Source organism: Rhinolophus sinicus, linkage group LG15 (assembly GCF_036562045.2).
Source record: "Rhinolophus sinicus isolate RSC01 linkage group LG15, ASM3656204v1, whole genome shotgun sequence".
NCBI lineage: Eukaryota > Metazoa > Chordata > Mammalia > Chiroptera > Rhinolophidae > Rhinolophus > Rhinolophus sinicus.
This window is the reverse complement of record NC_133764.1, coordinates 11,993,730-12,012,495: the sequence shown is the minus strand read 5'-3', so window position 1 is coordinate 12,012,495 and position 18,766 is coordinate 11,993,730. Positions and strand designations below refer to the sequence as shown.

At 48.0% G+C, this 18,766-nt stretch overlaps 1 protein-coding gene across 1 annotated transcript; it reads left to right on the top strand.

Moving 5' to 3' along the window:
- The first annotated feature begins 3,233 nt into the window (after nucleotides 1-3,233).
- Nucleotides 3,234-16,768, top strand: LOC109438313 (NACHT, LRR and PYD domains-containing protein 1). The gene is made up of 7 exons (XM_019718116.2): nucleotides 3,234-3,322; nucleotides 4,627-4,850; nucleotides 10,634-10,890; nucleotides 11,425-11,550; nucleotides 13,937-14,075; nucleotides 15,979-16,023; nucleotides 16,455-16,768. Exons 1-7 carry the CDS (start codon nucleotides 3,234-3,236, stop codon nucleotides 16,766-16,768), a joined length of 1,194 nt encoding a protein of 397 aa, XP_019573675.2.
- The last annotated feature ends 1,998 nt before the right edge of the window (nucleotides 16,769-18,766 follow it).

Sequence of the window (18,766 nt, the reverse complement as noted above, 5' to 3'; positions counted from 1 at the left end):
AAATGATAACTGTTACTGAAGCCACGTGTTCTAGAGGATGCTCAGATTCACTTCTCCATTCCAGGACAGTGCTTCCTTCATTCTTTCATTGATTCATTAATTCATTCATTTATTCATTGCATGCCTCCCATGTGCCAAGCACTGGGCCAGGCACTGAGAAGAAAACAATGAGCAAGAGATGAGGGTCCTGCCCTCCTGAAGCTTACACTCCAGTGGGAATGAGATAGATGTTAATCACATATTAATGCACAAATATGTATTTCTAAGCTCCATGGAGTGCTGTGAAGAAAAAGTGCAGTGTGTTATGAGAGCGTAACATGGGTGGAAGATGGAATTAGACTGATGGGGCAGGGAAAGCGTCTTTGGGGAAGTGACATCAGGCCAAGACCTGAAGCAGAAATAGGAGTTGACCAGGCCCTGTTAGGGAGAGCAGTCCAGGTGAGATTAGCTTGGGGTGGCCCCGGGATAGATACAGGCTCAGAGCACGGGAGATCTGTGTGGTTTGAGTGTAGCAAGCCCCAGACCTCATTTCCCATGTTGTCCCTTGGCATTTCCACCCTCTGCTTCCCATCCTGAAAACAAATCCACAGGCTGTTTCTGGCTAAACACTTCCCTGCAGCCACACTCACAAAGCTGAAGGACTCCAAACCTCCATGCCCTGACCCCTTGGTCTTGCGCTGAGACTCCAGCCGGCTCTTGGAGGAGGCCGTGAAGCCCAGGCCCTTGGGCTTTCCTCAGCCAGGACGACCTCTCCCAAACCTAAGGGAGCAGGAGGGCCAGGTTAGCAGGGGTTAAACAGTCTACATGTGGGTCCTCCCAATCTCCACTCTGATCCTTGACAATCAGGGGAACTCCGGTCCCAGGCAGGGGCTGGGACCTTCGCACGCCAGCCCCCTCCCCACTGAGCATTAATGGCTCTCACCGTCTCCCACACCTGGAAGGGACTCTCCAGAGATGGACCTTTGCAGTCGGTCTGCATTCTTGCCCCAGCTCACCAGTTACTGGTAATGTCTTGCTTGCCTCAGAGCAGCTTACTCTTGGATGGCCTGTGAAAGTTTCTGCCTCCCTCTTTCATGGAGCCCTGGGACTTGAATGGAAAGTCTACCTCGTGGGTTCCATGCCCCTCCCCAGGGCAGAACAGCTCTGACAGCAGTAAAGAGTGAGGTGTGCACCACCCTTTACAGAGTGCAGAGTTCTTTCACCTCCCTTGTCCATGGCTCACAATAGGGACAGCAGGTCCATCCATGTTAGAGCTAAGGGCAACTAATCCAGAGAGGGCAAAAGTTATCCCAAATCCAACAGAAACCCCAAAACTCAAGGCCTGTGGGAATGGAAACAGGACACTCTCTTTCCAGCAAACCTTCTAGCCTACATAGGAAGGCAATCCCAGGACCTACCCCTAGGTAGTCATTTTGAGGCCATGGTGAATGGCTGTCCTATGGTGGATGCTGTGAGGAACTGCCCAGGTCCCCTTCAGGAATGAAGACGTAACCCTCTGGGAGTGAGGCCAACAACTCGCCACAGAGATGACATCTGCCATTAAGGACCATCTCGCCCAGGGTCACATCCCCTTCCTAGGGTGACCTGCATCCAGTGAGTGATTTATGTTGTAGTATAAAGCCCCTCATCTCAGTTTGGAGCACTCTGAAGCATCGTGCCGACATCAGAACCCCACAGAGTCTGTTGTCCCCCTTGAGACTGCATCACAGCCCATCTCCTCCCTCGGCTCAGTCCTGCTTCCTCCCTCCTTTGCCCTGGTGTTGACCCAAGTACACCCGCTAATAATCTGCTCACTCTCTTTTCCATCTCGGAGCCTGCTTCCCAGGGAAACTACCCTGTGACAGGTTCCTGCGGGAGGTGGCAGATTTTATGGTTCTGGGCCTGAGGACCTTGGGACCATGTGGTGGTCCCAGGAGAACCAGGCTTTCCTTTGTGCTTGTAGCCTGGACCAGCCTCAGCTGAGTGAGGAAGTGACACAGATTCTGAAAACCCTGGAGAAGGAGAAGCCCCAGCTACTCGTCGTCAACAAAAAGTAAGGAGGGGAGACCCCAAACTTCCTTGGGCTGAACGGGGTTCAGGGCTGAGACCTTGAGGCTGGTCCAGATCTAAGACGTGAGGGGTAGAGGCAGGGATAGATAAAGTCGGGAAGAAGCCAAAAAACCACAGCTGCCAGAGTGAAGTTGTTAGTTTGTTTCAAAAAAAAACTCACGTCACTCTTCTGCTTAAACCCTTCCATTATATAAATAAGGAAATGAATAAATTTTTAAAAATTGAATGAAAAATAAAATAAAGTGAAAATTGAATGAATTGAATTGGAACATGAAAAGCAATGACCATGAGGGGGAGACAAAGACAAAGAGAGAGAGCCTTGGAGGAAAAGACCCCTGAAACAGGGAGTAGGGGAGAAGCCGGATGGGGACCATGAGTTCAAATTCAGATGAGTAGAATTTAAATGGGGACCTCAGGGAGAATGAACAACTCTGTATCTAGGAAGCCAAGTCTGACCATCTATGAGGAGGCCCCAGATGAAAGAGAGATAAGTGATGACGGATCTGTACTCAAATGGCAGGAACCAGAATCAGGTAGCTCGAAGGAGCCATGCTGGGAACATCACGACTTTGCATGGGGGTGAGGGTGGGGCCTGTGATGCCCGCCATGGCAGGAGCCCATCTGGGAGAGCCCCGCCCCTGGTGAGATCTTCTACTCCCAGAACTTTGCGGGATTTCTGCTTCCCTCTTTCCCAGCCTTGGGGACTGGAGCTGCTTCTCTCCAGAACTTCTATGGCATGTCTCAGACTCTGAGCCAGGGCTCAGTCTCCCAAGTCCCACTCTGGACTTCTGAGGCTGGGAATCACCTTTCCATCCCTGCGCATCCATATTTGAGCCTTGTTCCTCTCATAAGCTGCGCACCTGGGGCATGCTTGGAATAGCAGTACCCCTGGACCAGTGGGGAAAGGGAAGTAGGCAGGAGAAGTCAAGGGACAGCAGGGTTGGGCCTCCTTAGATAGCAGGCAGGCAGCCCCAGGAGCAGGGATGGAGGCTGCAGACAGCTCCCTGACACTGTCCAGACGGACTAGCCTTGGGAAGGGCCTCTCCAGTCAAGGAGCTGGGGGAGGCCAGGCAAGAGAACCTAAAGCTGACCTTTGCCTTGTCTTTTCAAGAGGAGAGCACCCCTCAACTAACACAGGTAGAAACTTCTGTCTGTCTTCTCCTGCCCCTCCAAGGGACCTGTACATGCAGCTTCCGGACAGTAAAGATGACTTCTTGGGCCCCACAGGGCCTGTGGCTACTGAGGTAGTGGACAAAGAGAGGAGCATGTACCGGTGAGTGACAGGGTTCTACTGTCCCTGGCTGCCCCCCCCACCCTGCCATTCCCACACAGACAGCACCCCACTCATGGCCCAGTGGTCCCCTCCCTTTGCCAAGCCAACAGGCAGAGACAGAACTGAGATACTGAGTTGGTGCTTCTATTATAGAAAAAGAGGTTTCATTATGAAAAATGTCAAAGATACACCAAAATAGAGTTTAAGGAACTTCCATGTACCCAACTTCAACAATCGTTTTACCAAATTTGCTTAAACTGTTCAATTCCCCCCTTGTTTCAGTACATCAAATCCACGATTTCAGATTATTTTACCCTTAAATAGTTTGTGATGCATTTCAAAAGTAAGACCGTTTCCGCCATAACCACAGTGCCGTTGTCATATCTAACAAAGTTTACAATAGTCTTTCCTATCCTCTGATACCCAGTCTGTATTCAGACATGCTCGCTTGTCTAAATTGTCCTTGCAGGTGGTTTGTCTTAATCAGGATCCAGACAAAGTCCATTTTGTTGTATTTACTTTGTTACGGCTTGTAAATCTCATTTCAATCTCTTTCCATCTATATGCTCCTGTTTTATTATTATCCACTATGTGCTAAGTACCATACCAATAATGGGGAGCCCTGGGATGAATATGGCAGTCTCGCCTTCCAAGGGTTCACAGTCATAAATCATAAATGTCCATAATCATAATCATGATCTCATACTCAACATGTTACCATTCATTGTCACAGACATTGTCTCTGCTGGGAGATAAATTTACTCCCAACTTACATCTACAGAAGCTGACATCCTGGGACCCCATTTGCCCCAGGGGAACCTTGGAAAAGTCACTTAAGATCTCTGTAAAGTGTTTTGAGCTCCAAGGGTTTATCATGAATATTACCGTGTAGATTGTTGTTAATTACTGGCAAATAGGCCCTTTAAAAACAAGAATCCTTTCTTATTTCATTACTATCCTCATTATTATCATCATCATTATGGAAACAGCTAACCACCTCCAGGCATGTATTAAGCAGTCAGCATACATTAGGTCACTTTTTACTCACGAACTCTTTGAGATGGGTACTATTATTATTCTTAGTTACAAAAGAGGAAACTGAGATTAGGGAGGTTCAATAACTTGCTCAGGGATCCATAGGCAGAGAGCAGAGGAGCTGGGACTGAAACCCAAATTCCTCAATGATATCTGAGCTTGCAGCCACTATTACATCCGCAATGGCTTGCATGGGGTCTGGTATCCAGTACGGGCTCAGCAAGTTTGTGTAGAGTAATTCAGCGTCTACCTCTCCCTGTTTTCCCCAGAGTTCACTTCCCTGTGGCCGGCTCCTACTACTGGCCCAACACTGGTCTCCGCTTTGTGGTAAGGCAGCCTGTGACCATTGAGATTGAATTCTGTGTCTGGGACCAGTTCCTAAACAAGTCTGCTCTACAGCACAGTTGGATGCCTGCAGGGCCTCTTTTTGACATCAAGGCCCATCCAGGAGCAGTGGTGGCTGTGCACCTCCCTCACTTTGTAGCCCTGCAAGGTAAGCAAGAGGGAAGTGTGGAGGGAAGGTGATGATGGCAAGAATGGGCCTGAAAGGGGCTTCGGATGGCAATGTCCTGAGAGAGGAGCTCATGGTTTCCTTAGAGAGACTGAAAAAAGGTTATAGAAGTGAGACAGCTTTTACTCTCATTTCATAGTGCTCTGGGCATATCTTTTTTGAAGCACTTTTGTCCCCCAGATTCATAATTATTTTTGCCTGAATTACTGGAAATATCCTCTCAATAGAAAGTGGTCCCCCCCATTACAATAATAACTACTACTTACTAAGTTTTCTTTACATAGACTGTTTCACTCAGGGCCACAGCAAGAAACAGGTGGTATACTCAGTTATATACTCAGATATACTCCGAGCTTTTCAAAGAGACTTTTCAAAGTCAGGACTATTTGCAAAGTAAGGCTAAGTGAACCAACAAGGAATGTTGGGGTACCCACAGACTAACAGAAAACGGGAAGCCTTTGCTACTGCTAAAGGAATGAAGAAGAAACCGTGTCACCAGACTTCATTTGAGAGTTCAAGCCACAAAAGAGGGGGCATCCCAGTAGGAGATGTAGTCAGTCATAAACTGTAACATGGTTATCCCAACCTCTCTCACCTCCAAAGACTTCCCAACAATGTAAGTTCACAGTCAAAAATCTCCCAAACAGGGAGCAAGGCACCATAAGTGAAAGCCAGCAAAACACCTCACGTACTGGAGTCAGTCCCATAAAGAATCAGACATTGAAATTATCAGAAACAGAACACAAAATAAGTATGTTTCATATGCTTAAAGAAATAGTCTTTAAAATATGAGCAAGAATGAGCTGGCCTGGTGGCTCAGGAGGTTGGAGCTCCGCACTCCTAACTCCGAAGGCTGCCGGTTTGATTCCCACATGGGCCAGTGGGCTCTCAACCACAAGGTTGCCAGTTCAATTCCTCGATTTCTGCAAGGGATGGTGGGCAGCGCCCCCTGCAACTAAGATTGAACACGACAACTTGAGCTAAGCTGCCGCTGAGCTCCCAGATGGCTCAGTTGGTTGGAGCGCGTCCTCTCAACCACAAGGTTGCTGCTTCAACTCCTACAAGGGATGGTGGGCTGCGCCCCCTGCAACTAGCAACGGCAACTGGACCAGGAGCTGAGCTGCGCACAACTAAGACTGAAAGGACAACTTGAAGCTGAATAGCACCCTCCATAACTAAGATTGAAAGGACAACAACTTGACTTGGAAAACAAGGCCTGGAAGCACACACTGTTCCCCAATAAAGTCCTGTTCCCTGCCTCCAATAAAATCTTAAAAATAAATAAATATATATATATATATATATATATATATATATATATATATATATATATATATATGAGCAAGAAGCAATAAACCATTAAAAATGATCAATCAAGTTTGGAAACATACTAAATTGACAGAAAATGTGGGGAAAAAACAGGAAAAAAAAGATTAAGTGACATGGAGGATACCATGAGAAGGCCTAACATACATCAAATGAGAATTCCCATAAGACAGGTTATTTCTTCCCACCTGACCATCTATCAAGTGATGAATACAGCCACTCCAACAACCACCCTGCCTCTTCTGCAAAGCAAGATCTTGGCCCAGGGCATCTCCAAGTGCTCTGTCAAAGTGACAGGGGCTTGGCCAATGGAGTCAGTGGGTTCAGCTCTGCCCAGTAATGAGAGAATTTGGTCTGCCCTTGGTCTGGGATGTTCTGGGCTACACTGCCGCTCCCTGCTCTACACCAGGATATTCTAGGGGGGAGAAACCTCATGTGTCTAAGCCCCAGAGCCAGGATGTACCAACAGGGCCCAAGAACACAAGGCGTGCCTTAGCTCCTGCTCCCAGGCCCCTCCCCTGTTCACACCACTGTCTCAGGGGTGGGTGAGCTGGCCCCTTCCTGTGGTGAGGACACCCTAGCCATGCCCTGGTCAGTCTGGTGGGCTTTGGAAATGGGATTTTCCCAAGGAAGAGGTGACCCTCCAAGTGCACAGGAAACTAGCCTAAGCCTACCAGGCTGAAGGCCAGATCTAGGCAGGAGTAACTTCACGAAGTTGATGACATTTTCCTTTGAGGGCTCCTGGGACATGCATAATAACAACTGTGAATGATTACTAAGCATTCTGTGCCTGATATCAGACAAAGTAGGTCGATATGTACTAATATCTTGATTTTCACAATGACCCAGTGAATTTGGTATTATGGTTTCCCCCTGATGTACAAATAAAGAAACTGAAGCTCAGAGTTGACAATGCTTAAGCAGAGTTGGGATTCTAAGCCAGGTTCTATGACTGCCAGGAAAAGAGCTGCTCCCACATGTACCCCAGGCCAGCCCAAGCCCATGTTCCATCAGCCTTCCCTAGACCACATTCTGGACCTCACCCTGTGGCCAGACAAGACTTGTTCCCTTAGGATTCTGTACGCAGAGCAAGAAGCAAAAGGCAACAAGGCTGCTTGTAGCTCACCATGCCTGAGCCCAGCCAGGAAACAAGGCCCCTTTCAGGAATCCTTGCTATCTGCTCTCTGGCCTGCAGCTACTGGTTGTCCTGGAAATGATGACCTCACTGCTTCATGGTGGCCTCATTTAGGACTTGGGCACTGGCTGCTTCTTCACCATCACTGGTGAGGTCCTACAACAAATGCTTAACTTCCCACAGTGAGTTTTCTCCCACTATCGATAGAACCTAGAGCTTTCAGCATCTCAGCTTCTCCCCAAGGCCTCACTGACCTTGCCACTCTGGGAATTCTCACCCTGCTGCAGGATTGGTTCTATTCATTTTGAGGACCAGAGCAAAATGAAAACGTGAGGCTCTTGTTCAAAATCTATTAAGAGTTTCAAAATGGTGACAGTAGAGCATTAAACCCATCATGAGGCCCTCCTGCAGCCTCATGAAGCACAGGTAGCCAGTCCTGTCTTTTGGGGCCCTTCACCCCCACGACCCCTCTCCTTCAGCACACACAGACCCTGCTATCCATGTGGCTCTTCCTCCTGGAATGTGAGTCACTCACTCTGGTGTGCTCGCTCCTCTCTGTGCTGCCCACAGGGAAGGAGGGCCCTCACAGTCACCTCGGTGGGATCATTCCCAGCTCCTTCCTATCTCTTGCCCTACCTGTACCAGGAACGAACCTGCTCTAAATGGCTGGTAACCACCATGATATCCCATGTGCCTCAAAACTATTGCTTCTCTGGAACAAATACCTTCTGATTGTACAGCAAAGAGTTCCAAAACCATTACTCAGGTTTGGCAAAATGCGTCTTCGGAAGATCATAGGACTTTTTCCTCCTCAGACCCCAAGAGGAGTGGGCCAAGTCATTTAAGGAGGAAACAGAAAGAACCACACAACCCGGTTATGAGGTTCTTGGTTAGGTTGCATTTTACCCATAATCATAGCAGGTAACCAGTGCTATTCCAGGTGCTTTATAGACACAAACTCATTTCATCTCACAATCACACTAGGAGGTGGATGCTTTTGTGGCTCCACTTTGGAGGGGATGCACAAAGAGGTTAAGTAACTTGCTCAAACTCCCAGGCCTGGGAAGTGCATTTGCTGAGAGTCAAACTCCAGCAGCCCTTATCATGACCCACTCTGCTACACTGTGCTTCACACCCCCAGCTTTACATGGTGGGGGTCCCGGGGTCCCTCTATGAGCAGGAAAGTCACTCTATCCCTCAATAGCTCACTTGAGCCCGGAAGGTGCAAATAGTTGGGTGACCAACTCATCTTGGTTTGCCTAGCATTTTCCTGATTTAAAACTGAAAGCCCTGCATTCCAGGAACACAATCAGTCCTGGACAAACCAGGACAGTTGGTCATCCTAGCAAGAAACAGAGTTAAATACACACAGAACCTTCCAGAATTCAGCCAAAATTAATGTGGCACAAAGTGGCTGTGAGTGCCACAAACCATGGTCTGAGCCCAGGGATCTGGCCGGCAGTGGCTGGCTCATGACCTTGGGAAAAGCACTACCCTCTAAGGGTTTCAGTTCCCCCATCTGACACAGTAGGACTTTCCAGTGCTGTGGAGGGTGAGGTGACATCACCCACACAGTGTCACCAACGGCAGTGCAAAGCTCACCATCTCTCGGAGGAGCAATTTGGCAAAACATGGCAAGTCATAGAAATGTTCACATACTTTCACACATGATGATTTCCTTGGGACTCATCAATTCAAAAGTAATAACCCAAGGGAAATAGAAAAGTTCTCTGCAGAAACATGTGCATTGCAGTACCATTCATCATGGTGAATGTTGGAAGCCACTACAACGCTGAAACAAGAAGGGAGCGATGAACTACGAGTACAGGATGATGCGTCCACTAGCAGAGGTCATATGCTGCAGTCACTAGAAAGGTCTGTCAGGTGCTTGTGACAATTTAAACTAATGTGGGAAAGGCAGGAGACAAAGCTACATGGACTATAATAAAAACATGAAAAGGCGTTGCTGCAGAGAAAGACTAATGGAAAAGGGAAAGATGGTAGTAATAGTTGTACTATTTGCTGAGATAGAGGTGTATTCTTTTGCATTTTTTCAGGTTTTGTACACCACTGTGATATTATTTTTCACACAAGAAAAGCAATTAATAAATGAGAAAACGTATACAGTGGTCTCCATGGCCCCTCCTGAGACTAACATCAGTCAGTAATGTTCTGATAGGTGCCCATGCACACCAAAGGGCCTTGTCCACCTTGCTGGATGTCTCTCTGTTGCCCAGAAACCACCTGCATTGCAGCAGTTGCCAGGCAACTCAGGGATGGAGCCAGGACTCCTGACCTCTAGGCCAGTATCTCTCCCACTACCAGCCTTCATCTCTCAAGCTCTCTCTCGTGGTGTCAACATCCACACCTGGTGTACTGGTGAGTGTTCTTGGCTGCAATCAAGGAAACCAATTCTGGCTGATTTAGATAGAAAAGCAATGTATAGGAAGGTTACTGAGTAGCTCTTAGACTTAACAAATGATTAGGCAAAAAGTCAAAGAAAGAAGAAAAATGGCAGTGACCAAAGACTGCTGAGAAACCAAAAACACAGCCAAGGTCCCAACAAAAAAAATATGGAGAGACCTCTGCTGCAGACACAGCCACTGTGGACCCTCCTGCTGGGGTGGCTGCGGGACCCTTGATCCCATTGCTCCGGCCAAAAGAATCTCTGTCTTTTCATCTGTGTTTCACCACCTCTAGATCAAGGTCCTAGTTAGGAGGATCCACTTAGTCATTTCTTGGTCACACATCTGTGTCCTAGCTGCCAGGGAGCAGCAGCTTCCCAAATGGGAGGCACAGCTTGTCTCCTGCCAAGACCCACACAATGATGGAAGAGAAAGTTCTTCCCAAAAGGAAGAATCTGAATGGTGGGTAACCAAACACTTGACAAATGTCCACTACCTACGGACACTCCATTTTCCCACTGTCCCTTCCTCCTCCTTGTTCTCTACCTTCCCCGGAGTCAAACCTGCCAGGGTCACTAATGGCCCTGCTATATACAGAATCCATGCCAGAACAGGTCACCATGGGGTCAGTATCATTCCTGGCTTCCTGGATCAGTATCATTCCTGGCTTCAGGGCCAAGGGCAGTATATAGGTTAGGCTTGAGGGGGTTCCTATGATGATCACACTCTAGAGACACTATTGCCAGAAGCCCCGAAAGGCCCTAGAGCCAGGCATGCTGCTTCCCCTGCTGGGACCCCAGAAAGGTCTCTGAGCCTATACCCTGGGACCCCACTGCCCTGGCCAAGCCTGAATCAGTGACAGCATTCAATCCTCACCTCTTAAATCCGTTCTTTGACAGGGGATCATGTGGACGTCGATCTGTTCCAAGTGGCCCACTTTAGAAAGGAGGGAATAGTCCTGGAGAAGCCAGCCAAGGTGGAGCCGCATTACATAGTCCTGGAAAACCCCAGCTTCTCCCCCATTGGAGTTCTAAGAAAGATCTGTGCTGCCCTGTACATTCCTGTCAGCTCCAACGTGTTGCTCTACCATCACCTCCATCGTGAGGAAGTCGCCTTCCACCTCTACCTGATCCCCGATGACTGTTCAATTAGGAAGGTGACAATAAGAGCCAGAAAGCCTGGGCCAGGGTGGGCTGATAGCAACATGACATGCAGCCAGAGAGCCTTCGAGATGGGTCAACTGGGCAAATGGATGGGCCTCTTATAAGAGGGAATCTTGAAGTGGATGAATAATCTTGCCCCTCCTCAGCCATGCACTGGTCTCCTGGGTCCCTAAGGTCTCTCTCAGCTGGGTTCACTGCTCCATCACTCATCTCTCAGAACCTTTTGCAGCCTCTTTGCAGGAGACAGAAGGATGGGAGGGCCCCATGCCCAGAGCTGTCTCCTTTCCTCTGTTCTCACTTCTTCTCTAGCAATGGCCCAAGTCCCACCCTGAAAGTAATGCAAGCCAAGTACCGAGCTCTCTGTGTAGCAGTCATGGGGGCCAAGGATGCAGGGGTGGTATCGCTCCTTGCACCCACATAAACATGCAGAAGCACCATGTCACTTTGTTCAGACCAGATGACACAGGGGGACTCTCTGAGCCAGCCACGAGATGCCTCCTCCTTGATTAGTTCTGTTTGCTCCTTAGGCCATAGACGACGAAGAGAAGAAGTTCCAGTTTGTGCGAATACGCAAGCCACCCCCGCTGAGCCCACTGTACATGGGCTCCCTCTACACTGTGTCTGGTCCGGAGAAGATGGAAATAATCCCTCCGGTGAGGAGTCCCGATGTTTACCCCTCCCTGGGGTCTGAGGTCACGCTTGGGAATAGTTGCAGGGCAAGTCCCAGAGCTTCCCCAGGGTCAGGGCAAAGTGGGGTTGGGCAGACAGTGAGTGGGATTTGGGGTGAGCAGGAATGCTTTGAAGGTTGGGAGAAAGGAAGCTTGTGGGAGGGTCACATTTAGAGGGGGACAATGATGGGGTGTGACTTAGGGGCACTGAGAAGTGTTGGGCTACAGGGTGTCGACGCTCTCCAGGCAAATCCACAAGGAATATGCCTGTCGCTGAACACAGTGGGGTTATTCCTCATTGCAGCCAGAGAACACGCTCCTATGCGAACCGTGAGGCCTCTCAGGACAAGGGCCTCAGAAAGAACCTATTACAGGATCTGGGCCTTGGTTGGGTAATTTGGGGGGACATCTAAGGAAATGGAGACTTGCTCTAGATTGGGTGGTGACAGGAAGCAGGGCAATTCTGATTGGGAACCTCAGCAAATGTTATCTCTAGGCAGGGCAGACACAGCAAGCATAAATTTATAATTGCTGAAACAGCAGTAAATATTATAGTGAGGTGGGGTGATGTTTGGCTATTTGTGGGTTACACAGTGACCTGTCTGAAGGGGACATTCTGTGAGATTGTGTATGTCCAACAGGAGGACAACATGGCTGAGATGGCAGCCTCAGATAAGTTTGTAATAACACTGAGGCCTAACTGTGAGCATCACATCAGTTACTGGACATCAGGGGCTGTCTCTTGTTCTTCCTCAGTCTCCCCTTTTGACAACGTGGATGATGTCAGGCCACGGGACATCCACATTTTCACCATTGCCCAGATTTTGCTGCTTGGGTCAGTGTCCACTGAATGATAGTTTGTTGTTGAACCACGGTCAGTCCTTCTTTTTCCTTCCATTGTCAGATGAGTCTTTGGACCACCTTAAGTAATGACGACAGATGGAATGGATGTCCAGTAGTTAAGAGGAAGTGTGATATATCTTTGCAGTTGGGAAACATGAGTCCAAGCATGAATACCTTAGATTTTCCTGCTGTGTCAGTCGTTGACAAGAGATGAGAGTCATTCATGATTCAGTTATTCAATAAACATTTAGCCAGTGCCAACTAAGCTGTCTTCTTTTGGGACAATTCAGTGAACAAGGCAAGGCCCCGCCCTTGGGAAGATAAGATCCAGTGGGATGAGACTTACATAAATATTAAGTAGTGACCAAGAACCATGACGTGCTATGAGGAAGACACAACCAGGCCATGTAAGACAGTGACGTGGGCTACTTCATACTGGGTGGTGAGGGCAGGTGTCTCTGAGGAGGTGACATTTGAGCTGAGGCCTGAGTGACAAGAAGGGTTCTGGCAGATGGACATTTGTGGCAGAGGGTTTCAGAGGCATTGAGGAGCAGGCACAGTTATAACTCCACGTGACAAAGTGGAGGCCAGTATGGCAGAGCTTAATGACCAGCAAGAGAGAGGAGGAAGATGGGGTCAGACAAGAGGCAGAGGTTTCCTAGGGCCCATCACCCTTTGGTCCTGATGCGGAATTTAGATTTGGTTCCAAGTGCAATGACACGATCCTAGAGGGTCTTAGACTTGGTAATACAGGAGTCGATTTACTTTCATATAGATGCTCCTGGCTGCTCGGTAAGAATGTATAATAATGAGGCAAGAGTGGAAGCAGAGAGGTAAGTTGAAAGGCTATTGCAATAATGCAGGAAGGAGTTGATGGGGGCTTGATTAGGGAGGGAGCAGTGAAGATGGAGAAAAGTCGATGGACTCAGGGTATATGTTGCAGGTAACGCCAATAGGACTTGGTGTGTGGGAGAGAAAGGTAGGAGTTATGACACCAAAATCTGGAACTTAGGTGCTCAGTGCGTGGTAGTGCCATTTACTGAGTTTGGGGAAACAGAGTAAGAAGCGTGTTTGGAAGACAGTTGGGAATCAAGAGTCTGTCTTGAATGTGATTTAGGAGAGGGGATGGATATGAATTTTCTGTTGATTGAAAGTGGGTCAAGCTTAGGATGCATTGGGAAGACAGGCTTTGGGCTGGAGAAATGAGGGTTTGGATTCAAGATGGAAGAGATGGAGAGAAAAGGATCTGGTTCAAGATGGAAGAAGGATGTGGTTTAGGATGTGTGAGTACTATATTATGGATGAGTCCTGACTCATCCATGGGGTATGCAGCTGTGTCCTTATTTTTCTGAGTCAGGATTTATATAAAATTGGAAAAGAGCAGAGCCTGAAGTGGTGATTAATTTCAATACAGATCATCCACGGATCCCTATGGAGTAGAGCTGGGCCAAGAATGTGCCACGTGAGGGAAAACCTGACTTGCAGGATAAACCATGGCTTCTCACATGACAACTCTTTCTCTCGTCAGGAACTGAAGCTCTGCTATCGGAGTCCTGGTAAATCCCAGCTCTTCTCTGAGCTCTACATTGGCCATTTGGGGTCAGGGATCAGGCTGAAAATGAAAGACAAGAAAGATAAGACTGTATGGGAAGCCTTGATAAAATCAGGTAAAGTCAAGACAAGCCCAGGGAGCTCAGAAAGTCAATGAGAGAGAGAGAGAGAGAGAGAGAGAGAGAGAGAGAGAGAGAGAGATATCAGTTTGTATTATCACAATTTGCTGATGACAAGAAATAACCTAGAGATGTTATATGACTTTTTCTAGTTACACAACAGCTGGTGTGACCAGAATTTGAACTCAAGTTTATCTGACTCTACGAGTAAGCCCCATTCCCTTCCCCATGTCCCAAAGAGTCTCCACAATGCCCTGTATTAACAGACTTTGGCACCCACAAGGTCTTTGCCAAAGTTTCTCATGATAGATTCGATGTGACATGAAAGAATAAGAACAAGATGGTTATATGGTTGTATGGATTACGCCAATATTGGCAATAGCACATATGCTAACCTGGATCATTTAGATATTTTCAAGGTAGACAGGAGGGAATCACATAATGAACTTTCAGGAATGGGTGGAATTTTACAGTCTCTTAAACTAGCAATGACACCTCCCAAAACCAAAATCCCCTAAACAGTCTTTTTGGGGCAACCAGCCATGGTCCACAGTTGAAATTTGGTGAAGATACAAGCAGGAAAAAGAATGGGTCTTGGCTTGGAAGCAATCACAGGTGGAGAAATAATCAGCCCCAGTATGAGACTTGGGTTTGAATCCCACTCTGGCACTTACCTGCTTGTTGGGTGGTCTTGGGAAAATTACTTAACTCGTTTGAGTCTTGGGTTCTTCATCTATAAAATGAAGATCATATGTCTAACTGGTAGGATTGTAGGAAAGATTAAATAAAGTGAAATATGGACACATCTCATGCAGTGGTCCTTACACAGAGTAGTGATAATGCTATTTTTCCTCATCTTAGGCCAGTCTCTTCCTCTTCTCAGTCTTAATTCTGCCCCTTGGTGCTGACAGAAGAATCTATCTCCATCCTCAAGAGAATGCCCTTCAGGTATTTGAAGACTGTGATCAAGGCCTCCCTTAAAACTCTTCCTATGCAAGTTAAACTCTCTAGTTCCTTCCATCATTCCTCTTATATTGTAGTTAAATTCTTTGCCATCCTGTTGCCTTCCTCAGAAGCTGCTTCTGTTGGCAGATGAATCAAGATGGACTCTAAGACTGTCCAGTCAGCATGAAGGATGTGGAACTCCCTACTCTGTCCATCCAAATGAACCTGGTGCTCCCAGTGTCACAGCTGGAACTCCCCTGTGCTTGTGCCCACCTCCCCACACGTCAGGTCGCACTGAACTTGGGTCTGTTCAAAATCTCAGGCCTTGACCACATGAGCTGCTGTGGATGCCCTGTTCCTCTTTTTATGCAAGTAATTGTTTAAGTCCCTTCATTTGTTGTGGTGGTTATTACTTACTTTTCCCAGAAAAAGTCACCCATTACTCTCAAATGCTAAGAGTTTCTTGATTTTGATTTTTGATTCTGACCTCAAAATCCAGAACAAACACTGTGAGTCTGGAAGGCCAAACAAGGACAAGGAGGTTGTTTCCACTCAGAATAAGGAGATTTCAATAGTTCAAGCCATCTAGCAGGGGACTGGGTTATTTCTCCACCAGGGATGCATTCAAGCCAGGACTGAATTAAACCATGTGTACAATGATGAAAAAGAAATTGCTGTCTCTCTCTCTCTCTCTCTCTCTCTCTCTCTCTCTCTCTCTCTCTAATTATGGCCTCTGGGCCTCAGTTTCCCCATATGCATGAGGAAGGGATTCATCTACATAATCTCTAAGGGCACTTGCAACCCTTACTCCAAACTCTGTCAGAATTAGTTTGCAGTTCGTTCTCAGAATCAAAGAAATCTCAGAAGTGAGACATGGGGAGGAGTTTCAAGGCTTATTATTTGTGTTAATAACTAGCACTATTTTAGATGCTTCTTCCTGTCTGTTTTCCTCCAGGAGATCTCAGACCTGCAGCTACTCCAGTCCCTCCAGATCTGACAGGTCAGTAACAACTGTTAGAGATCACAAAAGCCATGGCAGTTCTGGGGTGCACTATCTGGTCATGGAGGGGAGGAAAGAGAGAAAGGAAGGGACTTTATCGTTGCAAACCTCACAAGGAATCAGTCTTTGGAGAGTGATGTGTGCCCCAGGGCAGAGTCCTTCCCCATCCCCCATGGAAGTCCTGGTCCTTACCACTGGACAACCTCAAATGCCTCCAACATGCAGCCCACCCCCAGCTCAGCACAATGCTGGGCAAAGATGCTGACAGGAGGGAGGGCAGAGGTGCCGCTCTGGTGGTCCAATGCCTTCACAGGGAGAGGAGAAGCCAGGGATGCAAATGAGGTGGGTCAAGACTTGGCGGTGGAGATCAGAGGTAGGGCCTGTGGTGGGAGCCCTTCTTTATTCATTGCCAACCTCACCTTCATCCCCAGATGCCCCAACCTTGCCACACTTTCTGGACCGGCATCGGGAACAGCTGGTGGCTCGAGTGACATCGGTGGACGCTGTCCTGGACAAGCTGTATGGACGGTTGCTGAGCGATGAGCAGTATGAGAGGGTGCGGGCTGAGTCCACCAAGCCGGACCAGATGCGGAAGCTGCTCAGCTTCAGCAAGTCCTGGGGCTGGGCCTGCAAAGATCAATTCTACCGAGCCCTGAAGGAGACCCATCCTCACCTAATTATGGAACTCTTGGAGAAGCAGGAGCTGAAGGAGGCTACACGGGCTCTGCACAAGCTCAGCAGCTGAGGTCTGAACAGCTGCTTGTGAGTCCTGACGCTGCCTGACCATTCTTTGGGTCTCAGTTTCTTCATCTCTAAACATGTTGCCATCTGAGTTGCCTTCTAGCCCTAAAGTTATAGAACTTTGATGATGGCTTTGCTGGGCATTACATGTCCCTGGATGCCAAACGGTCACCCAGACTGCCTTCCTTGGCATTCACAGGCCAGCTGTTCAAGTGGGATGACAGCATCTCAGAGAATGTCCATCTGCAGCTGGCAGGACGTCTGCAGACCTTGCAGAAGCCTAACCGAAGAGCTCATCCAGTGGTGACCACAGTCAAGCCTAGAACCATCCCTGTGCCATCCAGATGCAGGGGTAGGGTGGGGAGGACTGGACATGTCCAGCTGTAGACAGACAATGGAAATGGACAACTTGGGAGTTTTGAATGGCTGGTGAATAGGAGGGGAAAAAAGATTTATTTTTCACTTGTCTTTGTTGAGCTTGGTTTTTCTATTAGTGGATTGTACTTTGTTGTTTCTGAAGTCTAGGTGAATTCCTAGAGCCAGGAGAGGGGTGAAGAAGGAGGCTGCAGGGGAAATGGAGTCAAGGTTTTAGCTTAGATGACTCCTTCTGTGGAAAGTGATTCCATGCCCTTATACCTGGCTTAGGTACCACTGTCCTGTGCCCCTGCAGCACTTAATGTCCCCCACCCCATCAGAGCACTCAGCATATGGCAGTGTCCTTCCTGTGTCATTGCTGGTCTCTCCCCACTAGATGTTTAGTTCCGAGGGCAGGAACCATGTCTGATCTGCTCGTCAGTTTCTTCCCAGTGCCTAGGACAGTGCCTGGCACATGGTGGGTATTGAGTGAGGACTTATGAGTAAGTAAATGGTAAAGAAACAGTCCCCAGAGACATCCTTTCATGCCTTTCCTGGCCACCATACTGTCTATATAATCCAAGGGTCCACCCTGGTAACAATTCCCCAGTGAGTAGGCCACTCTTTGGCCTCAGTGAATCAGTAATCTTAGAATTCAAACCATTGTTGTTGAAACATTTATACCAGTGTTGTTCTCAACTTGTGAGAGCAAAGCTTCACTCAGGCTGCCTGAGCCTAAGACACAGTGGCCCGAGTTGATTGTGCCTCCCTCCCCACTCTGTCACCCTCCTCCCTCAGAATCACATCTTCCTGCCATCTGCTTGGGCCTCACCCTGTCCTTAGCCTCCACCACACAGCCTAGGGTGTCTCTTCTTTGGCCTTCCTGACGCTGAGGTTAATCTGTTAGTTAAATGAAATAACACATGTCTGAGTTCAGATCAGTGTTCAGCTCAGTGCACAGAGTGAGGACACAATAAGCAGTGGGTATCGATTGGTTTCACTGCTCCCTGGGTGTGTGAGAGAGTTCAGCACGTCTCTCAACCTCCCACAACTACCCACAAGAAAGAACTCAATAGGGTCAGTGCACAAACATCAAGAAACTCAAGAATGGAAAGTCCCACTGTTGTGGCAGCCGTCCCAGTTTCTTCATAAGCATGTGCAGAGGTGCCACCTTCTGGACCCTTTGACCTTTGCTCAGGTCACATTGCATGTTCGGTACATTTGGCTGACTCTGTCGAGACCCTTCTGCTGGATGAGAGAGTCCCTGAACTTTGGATCCCAGCTCTTAAAGCTGTTCTCTAGTGAAAGTGGAGTGTAGCAGGACACCCACACTTGAAAAGGAAGTCCTTTTCCTAAGGTCCAGGGAACCGTGCTGCTTTCTGGCCCCAGGTAGGATAAGCCTGCGTAGAAGGCATGACGTCATCAGGGCTCAGCACCCAGGACTCTGGCTCTCCACCTCTAAGAACAAGAAAGCTTGCACAATGAACTTGCTCATTTGAGCAGAATCCAAGTCAACTGCCTGCATCAGTAGTTTTCTGCCAAATGTGGCAAGTACATGACTTGATTCTGAATTTAATGTCATCAGCTATTTTAGGAGAATAAAGATATGCCAAATTGTCATAGAGCCTGTTTGTTTTCCAAATGGCCA

Bases quoted from the DNA above. Each gene is read 5' to 3' on its own strand.
- LOC109438313 (XM_019718116.2), top strand. From the start codon at position 3,234: ATGCAGCTTCCGGACAGTAAAGATGACTTCTTGGGCCCCACAGGGCCT. The intron at 4,851-10,633 runs GTAAGCAAGAGG...GTTCTTTGACAG, and splicing joins TCACTTTGTAGCCCTGCAAG to GGGATCATGTGGACGTCGAT. The intron at 16,024-16,454 runs GTCAGTAACAAC...CTTCATCCCCAG, and splicing joins AGTCCCTCCAGATCTGACAG to ATGCCCCAACCTTGCCACAC.